The sequence below is a fragment of the Quercus suber genome, unplaced genomic scaffold (assembly GCF_002906115.3).
Source record: "Quercus suber isolate HL8 unplaced genomic scaffold, Cork oak 2.0 scaffold_111, whole genome shotgun sequence".
NCBI lineage: Eukaryota > Viridiplantae > Streptophyta > Magnoliopsida > Fagales > Fagaceae > Quercus > Quercus suber.
Window position 1 is genome coordinate 587,889 of NW_027069576.1, and position 19,291 is coordinate 607,179.

General features: G+C 32.8%; 1 protein-coding gene and 1 long non-coding RNA gene across 2 annotated transcripts; one reads left to right on the plus strand and one right to left on the minus strand.

The window, feature by feature from the left end:
* Positions 1 to 517: 517 nt before the first annotated feature.
* On the minus strand, positions 518 to 3,475 carry LOC112000383 (uncharacterized). The gene is made up of 2 exons (XR_002881721.2): positions 3,020 to 3,475; positions 518 to 857 (listed from the first exon to the last, which is right to left on the minus strand). It is a non-coding gene; the product is annotated as an uncharacterized LOC112000383 (long non-coding RNA).
* Positions 3,476 to 11,199: 7,724 nt separating this feature from the next.
* LOC136068354 (aspartic proteinase CDR1-like) lies at positions 11,200 to 12,372 on the plus strand. Its single transcript, XM_065775404.1, has one exon. The coding sequence runs from the start codon at positions 11,200 to 11,202 to the stop codon at positions 12,370 to 12,372; it is 1,173 nt and encodes a 390-aa protein (XP_065631476.1).
* The last annotated feature ends 6,919 nt before the right edge of the window (positions 12,373 to 19,291 follow it).

Below are 19,291 nucleotides of genomic sequence, written 5' to 3' on the forward strand. Positions count from 1 at the left end.
AGGGACTTCAGTTGTACAAGAACAAGTTACAAGTTGGGAATGGGAATGGGGATAACCCATACTTTTTGCCTTTGGACTTCTGTTTTACCAACTTTTTTTTTTAATTTTTAATTTTTTTTATGGCCTTTAATAAGTCTTAAAGCCCTTCGTGGTGGATTTAGTTGGAATTCAGTGCCATTTTAATTAGAACCATAAATTATGCATACAACTAATAGCAGCAGCATTTTCAATGTATTTCAGAAAGAAAACTAAGACCTACGCATTGCTAAAATGAATCCAAAAAGTTCAAAAAATGACCAAAGATTTCATCTACCCATCACTTGAATTACAATCATAAATTATGCATACAACTAATAACAGTAGCATTTTCAAACTACTAAAACTCTATAATTAAAACTCTCTTCCTAAAGTAATGCCAAACATGCATATAATTTTATCGATTTCATTTGATTGTCAAAACTGTTGGTTATTTCTCAGTGGAATAGCAAGTTAAAAGTTCAACATTGCAGACAGATCATATAAAAAGAGGTTAACTTTTTAGAAAAACATTCCAAAAAAATCAGTGAATAGAAAAATCCAAAAAAATAAAACCACTGTGAATGATCCAAATGCACTATACCAATAGCAGCAAAACAAAAAACAAAAAGTTAAAAAGAGTAAGCTTTTAAACTAGTGAATCCTGGACAAACTTCCACATGCTCGATGCATTTCAACCTGGCGGAACCTAAAATTTGCCAATCGAGGATCTCCAGCACCAACACATGTGCAATAGATGACATTAGCACTTTGAGAAATCTCCCTTTCAGTTGCCCGCTTCAGTGCTTTATATTTTTTCTCATCACTGCTAGACAATTCTCCTGTACACATTAGGAGAAAGAAATAAGAAAAAACCGACTTCGAACTCAAAGATGCAGTTTTTATTTGACACTGATTAGGCATGGGAAATTTAAGAAGGATCTACGTTACTAGGTAAAAGATTAAAAAAAAAATGATATCGAAAGAAAGTGATTATGCAGAAATGTCCAGGTATCAAAGCACACTCAACAAGGTTTATTAAAGTTGGACAAAATATTCTAAAACAATTTGTAAGTTAAGTCAAACTCATTTGTTTCCTACATTTCTTTCTGCCTAACATCTGACTAGACTTTTTGGCTTGAGGGTCCCAAAATGAGACTATGTTCTTGCCTAGTGAAGCTAGGCCAAGGAAAGTCGGCAATTGTCAATTCTGTCCAATACAATGATCCTAAACTTGTTGTGCATGGTCTAACAAGAAGAAATAAGAATAATAATATTAATAAAAGACCAATGCTTTATAATTCTTCCTTTTCCTCCAGTCTAGTGTACAGTGACGAAAGAAGAGGGCCAATGCCAATGCCAATTGAGCTTTAACTCCTTCCAATTTTTTTACTTGTAAAAGTCCTAGTTAGTCAATGCCAAACTGTTAAGTTATTGGATTCTCTTCATTTTAGCTTTGAAAAAAAAAAAAAAAAAATCAAGAATAGTGTTAAATCCAATAAAAGCGTAAAGTAATTGAAAAGGAAAAGAGTTAGTATAAAAGAATTTGATTACAAAACCATATTCAATCAAATGATATAAGGCCTCTGTAGCATTACAACTACAAGAGGACTCATTGGTTTTGTAGAGAGTTGGTAAAGAGATCTGTAATGTTTGTTCACACTATTGGACCTAACCAATGTGAATTTTGAAAACATCATGACTTGATACTTGACAACACCCGAAGGCTTTGGACAACATTTGACTAGTGAATATATTTTGGCTCTACCCACCAATGACCAACCAGGGAGAAGGTAAAAACCAACCAGGCAATTGTGAATTGTAATGGTTGATTCATGGTAGCCGGGCCTCCTAAGAATATTGGAGGTAGAGATTAGAGTACAAAAAAGAGAAAACTCAGATTATTATTCTTCTGATATTCTTCCTTAAAATCATTGAAGCCTTTTAACTAAGCTGCAGCTGAATTGATTAACTAACTCCTTATCTATCACATGCTCTATAATACATTGAGCACATGCCTAATTAGCCAGGTCATCTATAGCTGAATGTGACCTGCCAATAACTACCAAAACATCCTAGGATTCTATATCAATTCCTAGTACAATGCTAATAGCTACCTACCAAGTATCACAATACAACTAAAACCAAGTACAACAGAAGCACAGTGCATATAAGCATGTACAACAACAACAACAACAATGCACAAATAGCAGCATCAGTCTTTAGTATAGCAGCACACAGTAGCAATGCACACAGGTAGGGAGACCAGCAGGTTGTAATACCTTTGTCATGATACCCATTGAAAAAGAATCAAATAGGGTCAACAAACCCTTTCATAGACATTTTCTTTTAAAGGGATAGACAATAGGTCATACATAATCAATGGATTTGTGGCAAACTATGATAAAATAAGCTTCAAGGCCCCAAGATTTATAAATTACTTAGGTCAAGAAGTAAATTCCCAAAGCCATAATCTATTTATCATTCTAAAGATAAGCACACACAAATACATCTAAATACTAACAGTTCTATATAAGCAAAATTAAAACTTAAAGAAATCAGCAAAGACCTATAATGAATATAATGCTGGAAACATATCACAACTTAGCTTTGAGTATTATCAATTACTAAAATATTAGTCATCTTAATCACAATATCACATAGACACTATTATAACAATACACCGGCTTTGAACTAAGAATAAAACATGCCACAATCTTACATAAACCCAAATCTACATCTTAATGGTGTTATTACAGCAATACACAGGATTTAGTTCAAGAAACAATTTAATCATGTGAGAAACAATTAGTGCAATACTAACATATAATAAATTGATTAGGAAGTAAAAAGGCAACAATCAACAAAATTACAACTTCGAATGTTCAAAACCTTATATACCACAGAAGCACCAACTCGATTTATTTTAATTTATACCTAGGTTTTCTACAATATTTCCTAATCTAGCAAAAATATATGGAATATGAAATACTGCCAAAGATACCAAAATATTGTTGTATTTGGCCTGCACCAAGGGCGACTGGGCTATGTTGAGATGGCCATATGCGAATCAATGAAACTTTAGGGCCTTTTGGGCTGGGCTGGGCTGGGCTGGACTAGGAGCCTAGGACAGAGTACCTAGGGCTATTAACAAAGCAGGTAGAGATGGCTGGAGCTCGAATTGCCGAGGACTGGGGCTACATTTTACATTAAAGGTGGCAGCCATATGGTCCAATTTGGTTCATATTCTTGACCCGGATGTGGGACAAATAGGCCGTTCTTCGTGGGAAAGATGGATCTGGCTGAATTTTGAAGAAGTGAGAGATACAATTTTATTAGACTAAAAAATAAGAGAGAGAAAGACCTCCGAGAAGAGAAAATATGACTGAGATAAAGCCATAAAGGAGAGGAGACTCTTCTATGAGGAAGTGAGAGAAAATAATGTGGGAAAGAAAAAATAATCGAGGGTAATAGAAAAGAAAGCAAAATTTAATAAAAAAGAGTTTGCTAATGAGAAAAATTGTGAGAGTTATAAAGCTGATGTGTCCTTATACAAAGAGGTCAACAAACATCTTCGGTTTTAGATTATTTATTTATAGATTTATAAATATATTCTATAATTGTATTTTAGGGGGCCTTCTTCTATTTAGGGGCCTTAGACCATTGCCTAATGGCCTAATAGTTGAGCCACCCCTAGCTTTTAGCGTAAAACTAAGTAATTCATCATAGGCATATGTAAATATATCTTCCAAAAAGAACAAACAAAATCACATACACACAGGTATACATGTAATTAAAAATGAAAAAAGAAAGACTAACAATACAACTCCTCGCTGTTTTCATTATAGTAAATCACTCCAAGATGCTACACCCTACAAGTACTGGGTCCCTACACACCACAAAGATATTAGAAGACCTCTCTCCTACACCCCTATGGTTGTGACCGAGTATGGAAAGCAACCAAATAATCAACCATTCCACAAAGACCACATAACCACTTAAACCTGTAATCAATTTTTTCTTGACTAACCAGATGTACGAATGGGATGTTAACTAATAAACCTTGTCTATAGATATATCTCTACGAAAATTTATTTTACTCAATGACTATAACTTCATCTACTTTCTACTACTACTCAAACTGCAGGCTCACGAAACACAAGTTTCTCCAGTTTCGCTGCAACAATACATAAATTACAGAGCCCACAAACACAACTTACATTGACCTATTTTGGTTCCTTTTGACCTTTGTGAAAGCACCACATTTTAAGTAAAGGATGCCCTAAATCCTTGCAACTTAGCATTTGATAACTCTTTTCTCTTATAAGTTATAATAATCCTAAAGCTGCAGCATCTTAGTGTCACATGATTGAGATAGGTTATAAAAAAAAAAAAAAATTATTAAAAAAATTGAAATAAGTACATTGGCAGTATACAACAAGCTAAGATCTAAAATTGAGTAATTCAATATATATACTCAAAGGGGAAAAAACCCCCAGAGAGAGAGAAGGAAAGAAAAGGATTTATAAGTTACATTATATATAAATTTTAGGAGTCAAGATCACAAACTAACAAAAGTGGCAGTCAAGAGTTACAAAACCCATTTGCCATTTAAACCAAAACCCCATAATCAAAAGAAAATCCAAATGCACAATCCTAAGAACTCCAACTATTTTATCTATAAGCAAAAAATCCTAATAACCATCATCTTCTATTTTCAATCTTAGGTTTCTTTGACTGACACTACAGTTCAACCTAAGACAGTTGGAACATAAATAGCTTTAAAAAAATTATTCAGAATCTGACTTCTGTTTCTAAGGAATATATTGGTTTAAAACTATATATTTAAGGGGATTTCCAGCGTTAAATCTAAAGTTGAGAGAGTTCCAAGTACCTCTTTTGGTGATTGGGATGTAAAAAATCAGGGAGTGAATTGTCAGTAAAAAAAAAAAAAAAAACTTCTGATTATTTTGTGGTCTCAAAAAATCACCAATAATCTTCCATCTTTGTGCCAAGAGTCTTATAGTTCAATGAAATTATCTAGTTTTTCCATAGAGGAGAACCTAGGTTCAAATCTCCCTCCCCCACTTTTTGTAAGCCAAAAAAAAGGGTTCATCTTTGCCAAGGCAAGTGACCTTGACTGGGGAACAACAGTAAATTCTAATGCTTTCTGTAGCATTTACTAGATTTCTAATTTTTTTTTTTTTAAATTACTTACATTTGCCAACTATTTTCTTAAATTTCAAATAGAACTTCAGAAATCCACATAACCAAGTGATTATAGAACTAAAGTTTCAGGTTTGCAATTCAGAGCATAACATAACTCGAGTAGATGATGTAAACTATAAAAAAATAAAAAAAAAAATAAAAAAATCTATGCAAAGAAAAACTCAGCTTATAACAAAGTACGGCTTGTGAAGAACAAACATATTAACCTCTAAATAAAATAGAATGGGTTGGGTTCAAGTTACACCTAGTGTAACTCTAAGCAATATTACACCACTCAATAACTTATTATTGAGTTCATATTTTGAAAATCCAACTGTTGAATTACATGTTTTATATGTTCTTAGAATGTATGCCAAATTTCATGTCAATTAAATGTAATTTACTATTCGATTCACAAACTAATCTTTTATGCATTATTTCAAACTATAAAAACTTGAATTTAAATAATGGATTGATGAAATGGCTATTGATCTTTGATCACCTTGAAATTTTGTAAGCATGAAAAATATACAAAGATAATATAATCTAACGGTGGATTTGTCAAAATTTGCATTCAATTAAAAACTATTGGTTGGTGTAACATTGCTTAAAATTACACCAGGTGTAACTTGAACCTAACCCAAATAGAATATATATATATATATATATTAAAAATAATAATTAACTAAAAAAAAAGGAAAGAAAATCCCCATGGTATGTCATGAGATACAAATAAGTCATCCAATGATTACCATCCCCCCCCCCACATTACCCCTCCATTAATTAAAACTAGTAAGTTTCCCAATGCACGGATAATGTTATAATATTTTATGTAAATTTGTTTTTGGAAAATATTATACATATATTATAGCATATTTATTATAAAACTTTGTTAGTAATGAGTTCATCATAAAAAGTAACAATTATAAATTGCACATGTATATCTATTATAATTATTTTGTTCAAGTACTGAGCAATAATGAAAACAACTTGGAGTAATATTGTATAATAAAAGTTGATAAAAGATATTAATTCATTCTATATTATTGATTTTTATTATGTGATGTAATAAAAAGTTTCATTACGAATTTTTTTCTTCAATGCTTTGTTATTGCGGTATGGTGACGCTTGTTGTCATCATCAGTTTCTCTATCTTCATCATTTGAAATTTAGTCCATCCATATTTGTTTAATTTTTGAGCTTTCATCATTTTTTCCTTTTGTTGCATCATTTGTGTTAATTTCTAATGAATTGGCACCGAGAGATTTTTGATTAGATCTTATTAAGTTTGGACTTTGTCACTAAGATTTTTCATAAGTATTTGTATTTATATTAAATTTCAATGATGTGACCATTTTTTATAATTTTTTTATATTTGTTAATTTGGAATAGTGCAGTAAAAAGAATTAATATAGCATGTTGAATTGTGTGTTTTTTTTTTTTTTTTTTTCCCTTCCACACCTTTTTATCAGTTGAAGGCGCATAAAAAATCTTAGCAACTATTTAATTTTCAAAACCATCTTTTAGATTGAATTTATTCAAATGAAGTAGAGAAATCCATTTTTTTCCTTTTTTTTTTTTAATCGCATGGGATTCCTTCTCCAATATCAATATTTTTACAATAATTTAAATAAGTTGTACCTTAGTTTATTTTTTAGCAAGATCTCGATCTTGTAGATTTATTTAGAATTTTCTCAGCATCTCAATCAAATATCACAAACTTTGTTTTGTTAGTTGCATTAATAACTTCAATTTGAATCTTGTATCTGAAGTAGTTTGCAATTGTATATATATAGTAGTTACAAATGAGATAAATATATTATAAATATTTGGAGAGTATGTAGTTAATGTGAGTACCTCTAACTTTGGGATAGAAAGATTTATTTTTGTTTTACATTTTGCACACCAAAATAATCCTGCTTGTAATTAGACATTCCTTTAACAAAGTACGCACAAAATGTAATACCAACCCATTGTTGTATCAATGTTACTTATTATTGCAATACTCTTGCAGTTCATATCTTGCAATGAACTTTGAAATTAATATGTATTATTTTTTTTAATGTAAATAATATGATGTATTATTATTTTTTTACATAAATGATGAGTATAATTTGAAATAATTAACAAACCTGTTTCGTAAGATCTCATTCAATGCATTTTATCTTTACTATTGTCTTCATATTATTTAAAGATAAATCCTCCTATGAAAATTGTTTTGCATGTATTTTTGGTATTTCTTGTATAGGATCATGTTTTTGACCATTTCTATCATTGAATTTTCTTAAAGAAAATATTAAGTTAATGGCATTTTGTGAGATAGTATATGCTATTTATTAGACTTTTTTGTTATTATAAATTTTAGAAATATGCACTTGTCAATTATTTCAGCAACCTGAGGGATATCTTTACTATTGTCTTCATATTATTTAAAGATAAATCCTCCTATGAAAATTTTTTTTGCATGTATTTTTGGTATTTCTTGTATAGGATCATGTTTTTGACCATTCCTATCATTGAATTTTTTTAAAGAAAATATTAAGTTAATGGCATTTTGTGAGATAGTATATGCTATTTATTAGACTTTTTTGTTATTATAAATTTTAGAAATATGCACTTGTCAATTATTTCAGCAACTTGAGGGATCTCAAGATTTATATATATATATATATATGTATGTGTATATATATATATATATTTGTTACACTGGCCGATGACAAAGAATTTGTCTGCATGAATTGCATAGAATATTATTAATAGACAAAAGCTTATTGAATTGAAATTGGGGAAAAATGAAGAGATATTTCATGAGAATGAGATTTTCTAGAAGTATCATCTATACGTGGGGGAGGAAGAAGAGAGTTTGTAAGAAGGCAATAGTTTTTGCTTTGATTTACACGTGGGAATGGTCAAACTTGGGTCATAATATTTAAGGTAACAACTAGGCCTGAGCCTTTCATAAGGTTTAGTCTACTTTTAAAAAGTAATCCATTTTATAGTGAATAACTTTTGGTCTAATTGGTCTAATTGTCAAGAACAGTTCATATCAATATAATAGTAAAAATAAATTACTATGATCTATTGGGTAACAGTAAAAAAAACTTAATAAAAAGAGGTAAAAAATGCTAAATTTATATAATAGTAAAAATAAGTTACTATAATTTATTGGGTAACAGTAAAAAAAACTTAATGAAAAAAGGTAAAAAAAAATGTTAAATGCAATAAGTTACTATGATTTATTGGGTAACAGTAAAAAAAAAAAACTTAATAAAAAGAGGTAAAAAAAAATGTTAAATTTATATAATAGTAAAAATAAGTTACTATGATTTATTGAATAACAGTAAAAAAAACTTAATGAAAAAAGGTAAAAAAAGGTTAAATGCAATATTAGAGTGCCACGTGGCAGAACCTCATGCACTATTACATGAGGTCTCTGCTTTTATATATATATTGATATTGATTGATTACTTTATTTCTTTTACATAAGTATTTATTAAAAATCACTTAATTAACAAAAAAAAAAAAAAGGCATCTTTACCTGAGAAAGTGAAGGGTTTGCAATGCCATCGGCCAATCTCGACAACACTTGAATTTCCTCTAAATCCTTATTAGTATATTCAGAATCCCTAGCCGCTATTCAAAAACCAAACAAATCAAACCAAAATAATAATAATAACACCAAAGAATTAGAGAAATAGAGAATCATACTAAGTGAGAGATAGACAGAGCAAAGAATTTCTCGCGAAGCGTCAATCGGTGCCAAGATAAACCTCGAGGACTTCCTCTTTTGCTCTTTTAACCAGTCTTTCGGTCCTGTTGTGTACCAAACAAGAAATTAGGGTTTCGATAACAATAACTAGAAAAAAGAAATAGGAATCGATGAATGCAAAAGAGTTGTGCGTACAAATGCCAATGGAGAATGCAGATGCAAGAGCGATTGGAGAGTGGAAAGGAGAGAAAGCGATGAATGAGAATGAGAGAGAAGTAATGTCTTTGCGTGAGAGGGAGATCAAGGTCTAGAGAGAGATAAAAGCTTTACGCTGAGAGGGAGAGAGAGAGCTCGAACCTAGATTGGAGAGATCTCGGTAAGGGTCTAGAGGGTTTTTGATATGGTGGCAGTGCTGGTTTGAGATCAAGTAGCTCAAGCCACGGGTTTCTATCAAGAGAGTTCGGATGAGATAGCAGACAAAGGGAAGGTTCTAGATTAGGGGGATGAACCACTAGGGTTAGAAATGATAAGAGAAATGGGTCGGGCTAGACCTGACCTATTTGTTTTTGGACCTAACTAGGCTCGATTTTTGGGTGGTGGTGGTGGCTGTGGTTGGGGGTTGGGTGGTGGTGGCAGTGGTTGTAGGTTTGTGGGTAGTAGTAGAGATGAGACAGTGGAGAGATTTTCAAAGCGTCTGAGAGAGAGAAAGAGTGTGTGTGCGAGAGAGTGTGTGTGGGGGAAAATTTAGGTGCAGGTGGGGGGAATGTAAAGGTCTATTGCGGCGGGTCATTGACACGCTGCTATATCTAAGCTTAGGGCCGCTAAAACAGGTCTATTATGGTGAGTCCTTGGCTTGCCGTTGTAGTACACCGCAAAATACTAGAACTATTGCGGTAGGCCAATAGAACGCCACAATAGATCTCATGTACAGCAGCAGGCCCAAAACGCACCGCAATAGGCGACATATAGCAGTAGTTTTTGCACCCGCCGCAATAGGCCCACCACAATAGCTCATTTTTCTTGTAGTGCTAACTTAAAGTTTTGGCTCTGTATCTAAGAGAGAGAGAGAGAAAGAGAGAGAGAGAGAGAGAGAGAGACCGTGTTGCTTTACTTAGATTTGGTGGTTAGAGCCTGAAGTGGTGTTGTGTTGCCTACCTCTATTGGGTCTTATTTCTTTGCCTCACGAGTCATGCCTTACAACCTTATTTGGTCAACCCTCCTTATAAGTAGCAAGTGCTTTTGCTCAGTATCCTTTTTTTTTTTTTTTTTTTTTAATGGAATGGTTTTGGGAATTTATTGTGTAAGATCAGTTTGGTTTTGGTTGAATTTTTAAAGGGCCTGATCTAATTGGTTGAATGATTGGGCTAAATTTTCTTGAGCTTTTCTCTTGGTGATTTTATGGTTGGGTCAATCTTTTTTGGTCAATGATGTTGTTAGGGGGCCAATTGTAATTTTATTGCAAAGCCAAATAAAAAATAATTCATATTTTTTTGTTTGGAAAAAAAAGAGGCGCATTTGCCATGCATAACCGAGGGGCCTAGCTAACCAAATTTATTCTTAAATAAGGTTTTTGTTTGGAAAAATATATTTAATAAGGATTGACGACCTATTCTTCAGCAAAACAAGAGATTTGTTATGATATATTGGTATTATTACATTCGTTACAATCTTTGTTTTAAATATTGTTAAAAGAAAAAGCATTTGGTGCTTACTAAAATTTCCAGTTTTANTGAGCTTTTCTCTTGGTGATTTTATGGTTGGGTCAATCTTTTTTGGTCAATGATGTTGTTAGGGGGCCAATTGTAATTTTATTGGAAAGCCAAATAAAAAAATAATTCCTATTTTTTTGTTTGGAAAAAAAAGAGGCGCATTTGCCATGCATAACCGAGGGGCCTAGCTAACCAAATTTATTCTTAAATAAGGTTTTTGTTTGGAAAAATATATTTAATAAGGATTGACGACCTATTCTTCAGCGAAACAAGAGATTTGTTATGATATATTGGTATTATTACATTCGTTACAATCTTTGTTTTAAATATTGTTAAAAGAAGCAAATTTGGTGCTTACTAAAATTTCCAGTTTTTAGTAATACATTCGATGCCATCCATGGATGGAGAATTCTCTTCCTTCTGTTTTTTTTCCCCCTTCTGTTACGTCAAATTAATGGTGCAATCAAGTAATCGTTAGGCTGAACATGGAAAGTTCGGTTTAATCATGTATATAAAAGTCTTTAGTATGGCCAGTACTGTTTCATTTCTCTAAATTCAATGGCAAGCGGTGTCAAATTTCATCCATGCTTCCTTCTCTCATATTATCTTATAGGTGTTTTGGTTACAGCTCATAATGTCCCCCAAGCACAATTAATACCATACTACGGTCAGCATCTCATGAAGGCCTCAATTGGCACTCCACCAGTGGACATCTACGGCATTATCGATACAGCTAGTGACCTTGTGTGGACACAGTGTGTACCTTGTGATGTCTGCTTTAATCAGATTCATCCCAAGTTCGATCCTAAAAAGTCCAGCACATACAGTGAAATTTCTTGTCATTCAAAAAAATGTCAAGAATGGGACCAAGTCCATTGTTCTCCTCAAAATAGTTGCAATTACGTCAGTGGATATGCAAGTGGTTTATCCAAAGGTGTTTTAGCCAAAGAAAAAGTCACCATCACTTCTACCTCTGGGCAAGCAGTTTCCTTTGATATTGCTTTTGGATGTGCACACAACAATACCATCAATTACAATGACCACACAACGGGACTCATTGCGTTAGGATTAGGGCCTTTGTCCTTTCCTTCACAAATTGGTAGCAAGAGGTTTTCTTATTGCTTGTTGCCATATGATACTGAATATACTGATCCTAGTATTACAGGCAAGATAAGTTTTGGCAATGGTAGTGAAGTTGTGGGTGATGGTGTGGTTTCAACACCATTTGTACCTGTGGGAAATCAATATTATGTGACACTAGAAGGAATTAGTGTTGGAGACACATATGTGCCCTTTAACTCTTCAGGTAAGGTTTCTAAGGGCAATGTTTGTATCGATTCAGGATCACCACCATTAACTTTGCCACCAGATTTTTATAATCGCTTAGAGGTGGAAGTGAAGAAGCAGATTTCAATTGATCCCATTAAAAATGAAACTCTAACTGGGACACGGCTTTGCTATAGAACTGAAATTACTAATGAAAATGGACCAAAATTGACTGTCCATTTTGAAGGTGCAGATGTGGAGTTAAAGCCTACAATAACTTTCAATCGACCGGTTCATGCATATGATATTTACTGCTTTGCAATTACTAATACTGCAAATACTGCACTGGCAGATTTGGGTGACCAAGGATTATATGGCAACTATGTTCAAGCAAATTTGTTGATTGGGTTTGACTTTGAAACAAGGATGGTCTCCTTCAAGCCGACTGATTGCGCCAAACTGTAGTGTTTGGCACTTTCATATAACATATACGATCAATGAAAGATATATACCTATTCATACTTTATATAAACAGCTTTGCAATTACTAATTCTGCAAATAACTGCACTGGCAGATTTAGGTGACCAAGGATTATATGGTAACTATGTTCAAGAAAATTTGTTGATTGGGTTTCACTTGGAAACAAGGATGGTCTCCTTCAAGCCTACTGATTGCACTAAACTGTAGTGTTTGGCACTTTCATATAACATATACAATCAATGAAAGATATATACTTATTCATACTTTATATATCTAGCTTAATTATCTTTCTTTTCTTTAACCAAAAAAAAAAAATCTTTATTTTCATTACAATCTAATCACATTTCTAGCAGATTTCCAAAACCATTCCTTTATACATTCATCCCCCCCCCCCCCCCCCCCCCCCAAAGAAAAAAAAAACTAACCAAGAGATTGAGCAGAGACACTTGCGGCCTACGAGGAGGACTGAATAACCAACTTAGGTAGTGAGACCCATTAGAGGCAAGTTGCACAATATCATTCTAGGCTCCAGTCACCAGATCTGAGTAGAGCAGCAAGCTCTCTCTCTCTCTCTCTCTCTCTCTCTCTCTCTCTCTCTCTCTCTCGGTGTATGTGTGCGCACGCGGAGGCATGACCTCTTTTTCTATTATTTTCTCTGTAAGGCCCTCTTATATCTTTCTCTATTTTAACTCTTCTATTTGCTAAATGATGAGATGATAATACTCCCTTTTCTCTTAATAAATGCTATGTGAATGTGAGTAATGAGCGGGTGTCTTTTATAACATATGTATATATGAATGAATTCTATAAAGGTGAATGCTTCTTACCAACATAATACAAACTAGACAAATAATTAGTAGTTCTGCACTTGTGTTTGTTCACTAGTGACTTTTTTAAAAGTAATGTTGAGATGATTTGAAACTTGAGTAAATTACATATTTGGTTCTTAATCTTTTACATCGTGTGTCAATTTGATATCTGACCTTTCTAATGTATCAATTTAGTCAATAACTTTTTGTTATTGAATCAAAATGGTATTTGTCATTAACTAAGTGGTGGATGGAAAATACTTATTTGGCTGACTATCAAATATAAAAATTATTTTTATGCCACTTCAAATCAAATTACACATCCACTACCGCATGAAATAAAAATTAGAAAAAGATTCCCACGTTTGTTGAATATTTTTTATTTTCAAAAAAATCACTTCCTCTCATTTTCCTTTCTGTTCTTTTCTATCAAACACTTCCAAATATCATAAAATTTGCAATTAAATAAAAACTGACCCAGAAACATGATTGCACCATTCCAACATGAAAAACTTTCACCAGTCTATTTCAATTGAAAAAAAAAAAAAAACCGAAGCACCAGTATAAACTGTAAACCACAAATCAACCATTGATATTGGAGAAGCCATCGAAAGTGAAAAACAAGGCAAAAGGATCTCTCCCCTCACATCACTGTTTCCTAGAAAAAAAAGCCACCAACGGAAAATTTTAAATTCAACCAAAACAAAAAAGAGCTGTGGTAGGCAAAGATTTGACGTCCAACTCCGACCTTACTGGTACAAAACGAGTCCACCTTAATGCTCCACGGGTCCAAGCATATCTGCAATCTGGAGATCAACTCCATTCCAGCAACCCCAACGTGGTTTGACTGATTTTGATTTGTTTGGTTGCCAAGAAAATAAATTAAAATTTTTTTTCATTGATGATCTAACACATTTGCAATATTTTTTTTTATTTTTTATTTTGAAATATTTTAGGGGGTTTCAATTGGGTTAAATTTCTATAAGTCTCCTATTTTCTAAGCCTTGTTCAAAAAGAAAAAGAAAAATACTAAAAGTATAACAAAATGTTCACAATATGATGTAATAATGACTGCGATTGATAAACTTCAACAACCTAATTAATGAATACTAGTCGATATCCCGTGTGATGTGCGGTACATTTTAATAAATTTTGTAAGAGATTATTTATGACCCACTGATTTCATGAATACTATTATTGTTAGTCACGCTTAATCTATGAAGTTTTCTACTAAAACTAAATTCAAATTAAATACGTTGGGAGGAAAATTCTTCTAATATATGCAACCAAGAAATGTCATCAGATCACAGTCACATTGTTACCTACAAACCTGTTGGTTCTTAGGTGTCTTTCTTGTATGATTTATGCTTTATATATCAATTAGCTATAAAAACTTCTAGAATTTCATGATACAACAACATAAAAAATAATGTCATAGTGATGCAATAATATCACAATTTAACCTTCAAATTTTAATTAAACTAAAAGTAGCCAAAAATAGATCCTTACCAAGTATATGTATCACACGGATAACCAAAAATATAAATTGGCACATAATATGAAAAAATAAGCCTAAATACATTACAATGCTACATAAGTAAAAACGTATAAATAAAATCTAAACAAAATATTTAAAACGAACATAATATTTTGAAAATTAACAAACCTCTTAGAAAGAAAAACAAAGATATTGTGAGAAAAATTATGAAAGTTAGATTTTTTAGTCCAATGGAAATGGTGATTTATATTGGACAAATGTGGAGACAAATAATATTTACCCAATTCATTGAATCTGACTCTTGCAATTATGCTTTGAAGTTAGTCTTATGTAAAAAAAATTGAAAAGTTTTCTTAATTCCTACGTTTCTCATGACTTTTTAGATCCATTTGTATCTATTCAAAACATGTAAAGTTATAAATGTATACCAATTCTTTGAATTTTATTAGTACAATGAAATAAATGCATTTGCCATTACTTAGTAGCTTGATATAAATGCTAAATTTAGATGAGGTGGAAGTCTAAATGAAAAGAATGTCATACAATATTCCACTTGGCAGAATCTTATTTTTTCTAACATGAGATCTCTTTATATATATATATATATATTGATTTGAATTACTTTTATTATAATTGGTAACATGTTAGTTTGTAAGTCAATGTTAAAATTTGGTATACTTTTAGCATCTCTTGTTAAGGAAAAAAAAGTGCTCAATCATTTATAAAATTTTAGGCATTTTGTGATGAGAATGAACACTTTTTTTCCTCGGAGAAATATTGTTTTTGTGGTGGGGCCACTTTATTGCCAAGAAAATTAAGGAAATGAGAGAGAGAGAGAGAGAGAGAGCATGTTGCTTTGCTCAGATTTGGTGGTCGGAGCCTGAAGTGATGTCATGTTGTATACCTTTACTGGGTCTCATTGCTTTGCCTCAGGAGTCATGCCTTGCTACCACAGTCGGTCAGCCCTTCTCACAAGCAGCAAGTGCCTTTGCTCAGTTTCCTATTTATGTTTTTTCTTTTTCTTTTTTGATGGAAAGGTTTTTGGGAATTTACTGTGTAAGATCAATCTGGTTTTGGTTAAATTTTTTAAGGGCCTGGTCTAATTTGTTGAATGATTGGGCTAAATTTTCTTGAGCTTTTCTCTTGGTGATTTTGTGATTTGGTCATTATCTTTTGGGCTTGTTCATTTGTTTTTTATGGGCATTTTGCTTTTGTTGAAGATGGTCAATGATGTTGTTAGGGGCCGAGTGTAATTCTATTAGACAAACTTTCTAAAATTAATTATATATATATATATATTAGTATTTTTTTTTTTTTCATTTTTTTGGGGGTAGGGGATCGTCGAGTGTAATTCTATTAGACAAACTTTCTAAAATTAATTATATATATATATATATTAGTATTTTTTTTTTTTTCATTTTTTTGGGGGTTAGGGGATCGGAGAGGGGAAAGCCCCAGAAGGGCCAAAGCAAGCCCCAGCCACCAAATCTGAGTAGAGAGGCACGATATTTTTCCCTCTAATATAATGAGAATAAGAAATCAAATTTTTTAAATTTAAGTGAAGTTAAGCAACAAATACAAGTCATTAAGCCTTATATGTAATTTTTCTATTCATTTATTCTTGTTTAGCACCAGAGAACTCTTATTTATTTTTCCACTCTATGATAGTTGATAGAGCAATTCGATGAGCATTATAGAAAGCGGTCACAGAAGCTTTAGTAAAAGTTTAAATTCATATCATGTTCTGAGAATGCCTTTAGGCCAAGTTTCACTCCTACTATTTAGAAAATCTTGTTTTCTTCTAAAAAATAAATTTAGTTCCTTATAAATTGCAAAGCTAAAAAAATCCTATTTGCCATGCATAACCGAGGGGCCTAGTTGTTACTCATGAAAAACATTATCTTTATTGTTTGTAAACAAATCGAGTTTGGGATATTTATTTCCCTTTTATTTTAGACAACTGAGGTCACATGTTGAAGATGGTACGTAAGAGTAGGCCCACACATGTAGAATCTGAATCTTAAGTAAAGAGTTAAGAGACAATGCTGTCTAAATCCAGTTCTCGAATGACATTACAGTAGCTAATTTCCACACACACTGTCTAGACTATAATGAGTTGACCAAGGTTCTGATGTGTTATTATTGGTGTTTCCTAGGTGTAAAGAGTAACCTCCTAACCAATTCTCTCTTCCCAATCCCCGATGAAACCAAGTCACGGATTACCGATTACACTTTCCATCTGTTTTGAGTTTAATGTAAGGGGATTGGGGGGCTGTCCAAAATATATGTCGGTTCACGTTCATAATTTTATGCATGCACCTTGAAGGAAAGGATATTTTTTGACAGAATATCAATGCGTTCATAGATAATCATGACTGCCAAATAGTGTAGACTACCAAGGCACCCCTTAGGTTGTAATAACATGTTGCATGCAAGGATCATTCTCTCCTTATCCTCTCTTGTTTATTTTATTTCAACATTTAAAAAAAAAAATAGAATTGGGATCACAAAATCAAGGAATAATCCAAACGAAAATATCGTGAACAAGAACAATGCACAAAAAGTGGGGCATAAGATTTCTATTTATAAGTTGAGATGCTGAGTTAGTTTTTTCATAACAATAGATACTTTGTCCAGAGAGGGAGAGAGAGCACATTGCTTTACTCAGATTTGGTGGCTATAGCCTGAACTGGTGTCACGTTGCCAACCTCTACTGGGTCTCATTGCTTTGCCTCACGAGTCTTGCCTTACTACCTTAGTTTTTCAGCCCTCCTCACGAGTAGCAATGTTTTTTGCTCAATCTCTCTCTTTCTTTCGTTTTTGATGGAATGGGTTTGGGAATTTATTGTGTGAGTTCAATCTGGTTTTGGTAAAAATTTTAAAGGGCCTGGTCCAATTGGTTGAATGATTGGGCTAAATTTTCTTGAGCTTTTCTCTAGGTGATTTCATGGTTGGGTCAATCTTTTTTGGGCTAATCATTTGTTTTTTAAAGGCATTTTTTTAAAGATGGTCAATGATGTTGTTAGGGGGCAAGTGTAAATTTATTGGACAAACTTGCTAAGTTTAATGACCTCTACACACACACACACACTAGTCTCTTCTTCTTCTTCTTCTTTTTTGTGGAGGATGGGGAGAGGTAGGGAAAGCCCTCTAAGGCCAAAGAATGACTTTGTCCGTAACTCTAAGTTCCGGCCTCCATATCTGAGTAGAGAGGCACGATATTAATTTCTCCCTCTTATATAATGTGATTAGGAAATCAACATTTAACTGACTGAGTAGGGATAATTGAAAGAACTATATTGGTAAGTAGAACGACATTTAAGTGACTTATGTGCTTGACCATCGCAAAGATAGTGTAATGAAGTTTCATGCTAGTCACATTTTTGTAAATAGAATGGGCAAAGATGAGGTTCCTGGTCAAGAAGCGGTCATGTGTGCATTTCCATACAATGTATTTTAAATTATTTGGGCAACAAATGCCAAATCCAACTCTAACATTTGGTAGAAGTTTTTGAAGGAAGTTGTTGGTATTAAAAAATGTACTTGTTGCCTTGACGGAACAAATTCCATCAATAGATGGCCATATTTGGGTTTACTAGATTCCAGCAGTTAATCAGTTACTATGAAAACGTAACAAAGCTTTTTAATTGAGAATCTTGTTCCACTAATGGGCCAATAAATCGGTGTCTTAGAGGACAACCAAGCAGCCAATTATAGCGTAACTTAACTGTTCACTGATATTGCTTTAATGCATACTAATTGGTAATTGCTTCAAGTTCCTAGGTTTATAGTTGCATGGAAGGTTGTGTTAGCCACATTTGGACTATACCTTAAAATGATTAATAACGTGGTTGCTAATTAGGGTTCTTTGTAATCTCTTATATACCCAAAATCTGCCTAAAAAACACCCCATGCAGCAGCAGGATTCAATACACAACAACGTATCTATCTCAGCATACCCATCTTGTGGCTAATAACATGCTTGCTATTTAAGTGCATATTTAGCATGCGGAACAACACCGTTATCGATATCTCTAAAAAACAATGGATATCTTCTAAAATGTGCAATTTGGAGGGTTTACAATTCAATTTGCCTTTGATAATTTGCAAAGAGTCTAGCATTCTCACTTTGGTCTTCTTAGTTCTTATTACTAAGAAAGTAGACAACACTCTTGCTAAACTTAACATATATATTTAGGTGCTTAAGGCAAAAATTAGGCACCTAAGAACCTCAAAATCAGCAAGCTGCATGCAAGGATCATTCTCTCTTTATCCTTTCTCATTTATTTTATTTTAACATACAAAACATTAGAATAGAATTGGGATCACAAAATCAAGGAATAATCTAAATGAAAATATCGCAAACAAGAATAACACACAAAGAGTGGGGCACAAGATTTCTATTTATAAGTTGAGATGTTGAATTAGTTTTTCCATAACAACAAATACTTTGTCCAGAGAGAGAGAGAGAGAGAGAGAGAGTAGGGATGGAACGACCCTTGGACTAGGTGGGGCAATGGCCCCCCCAAAACTGGATTTTTTTTAATATTATTATATATGTGTGCTAATTTTAGCAATTTTGTTCTATAAAATTACA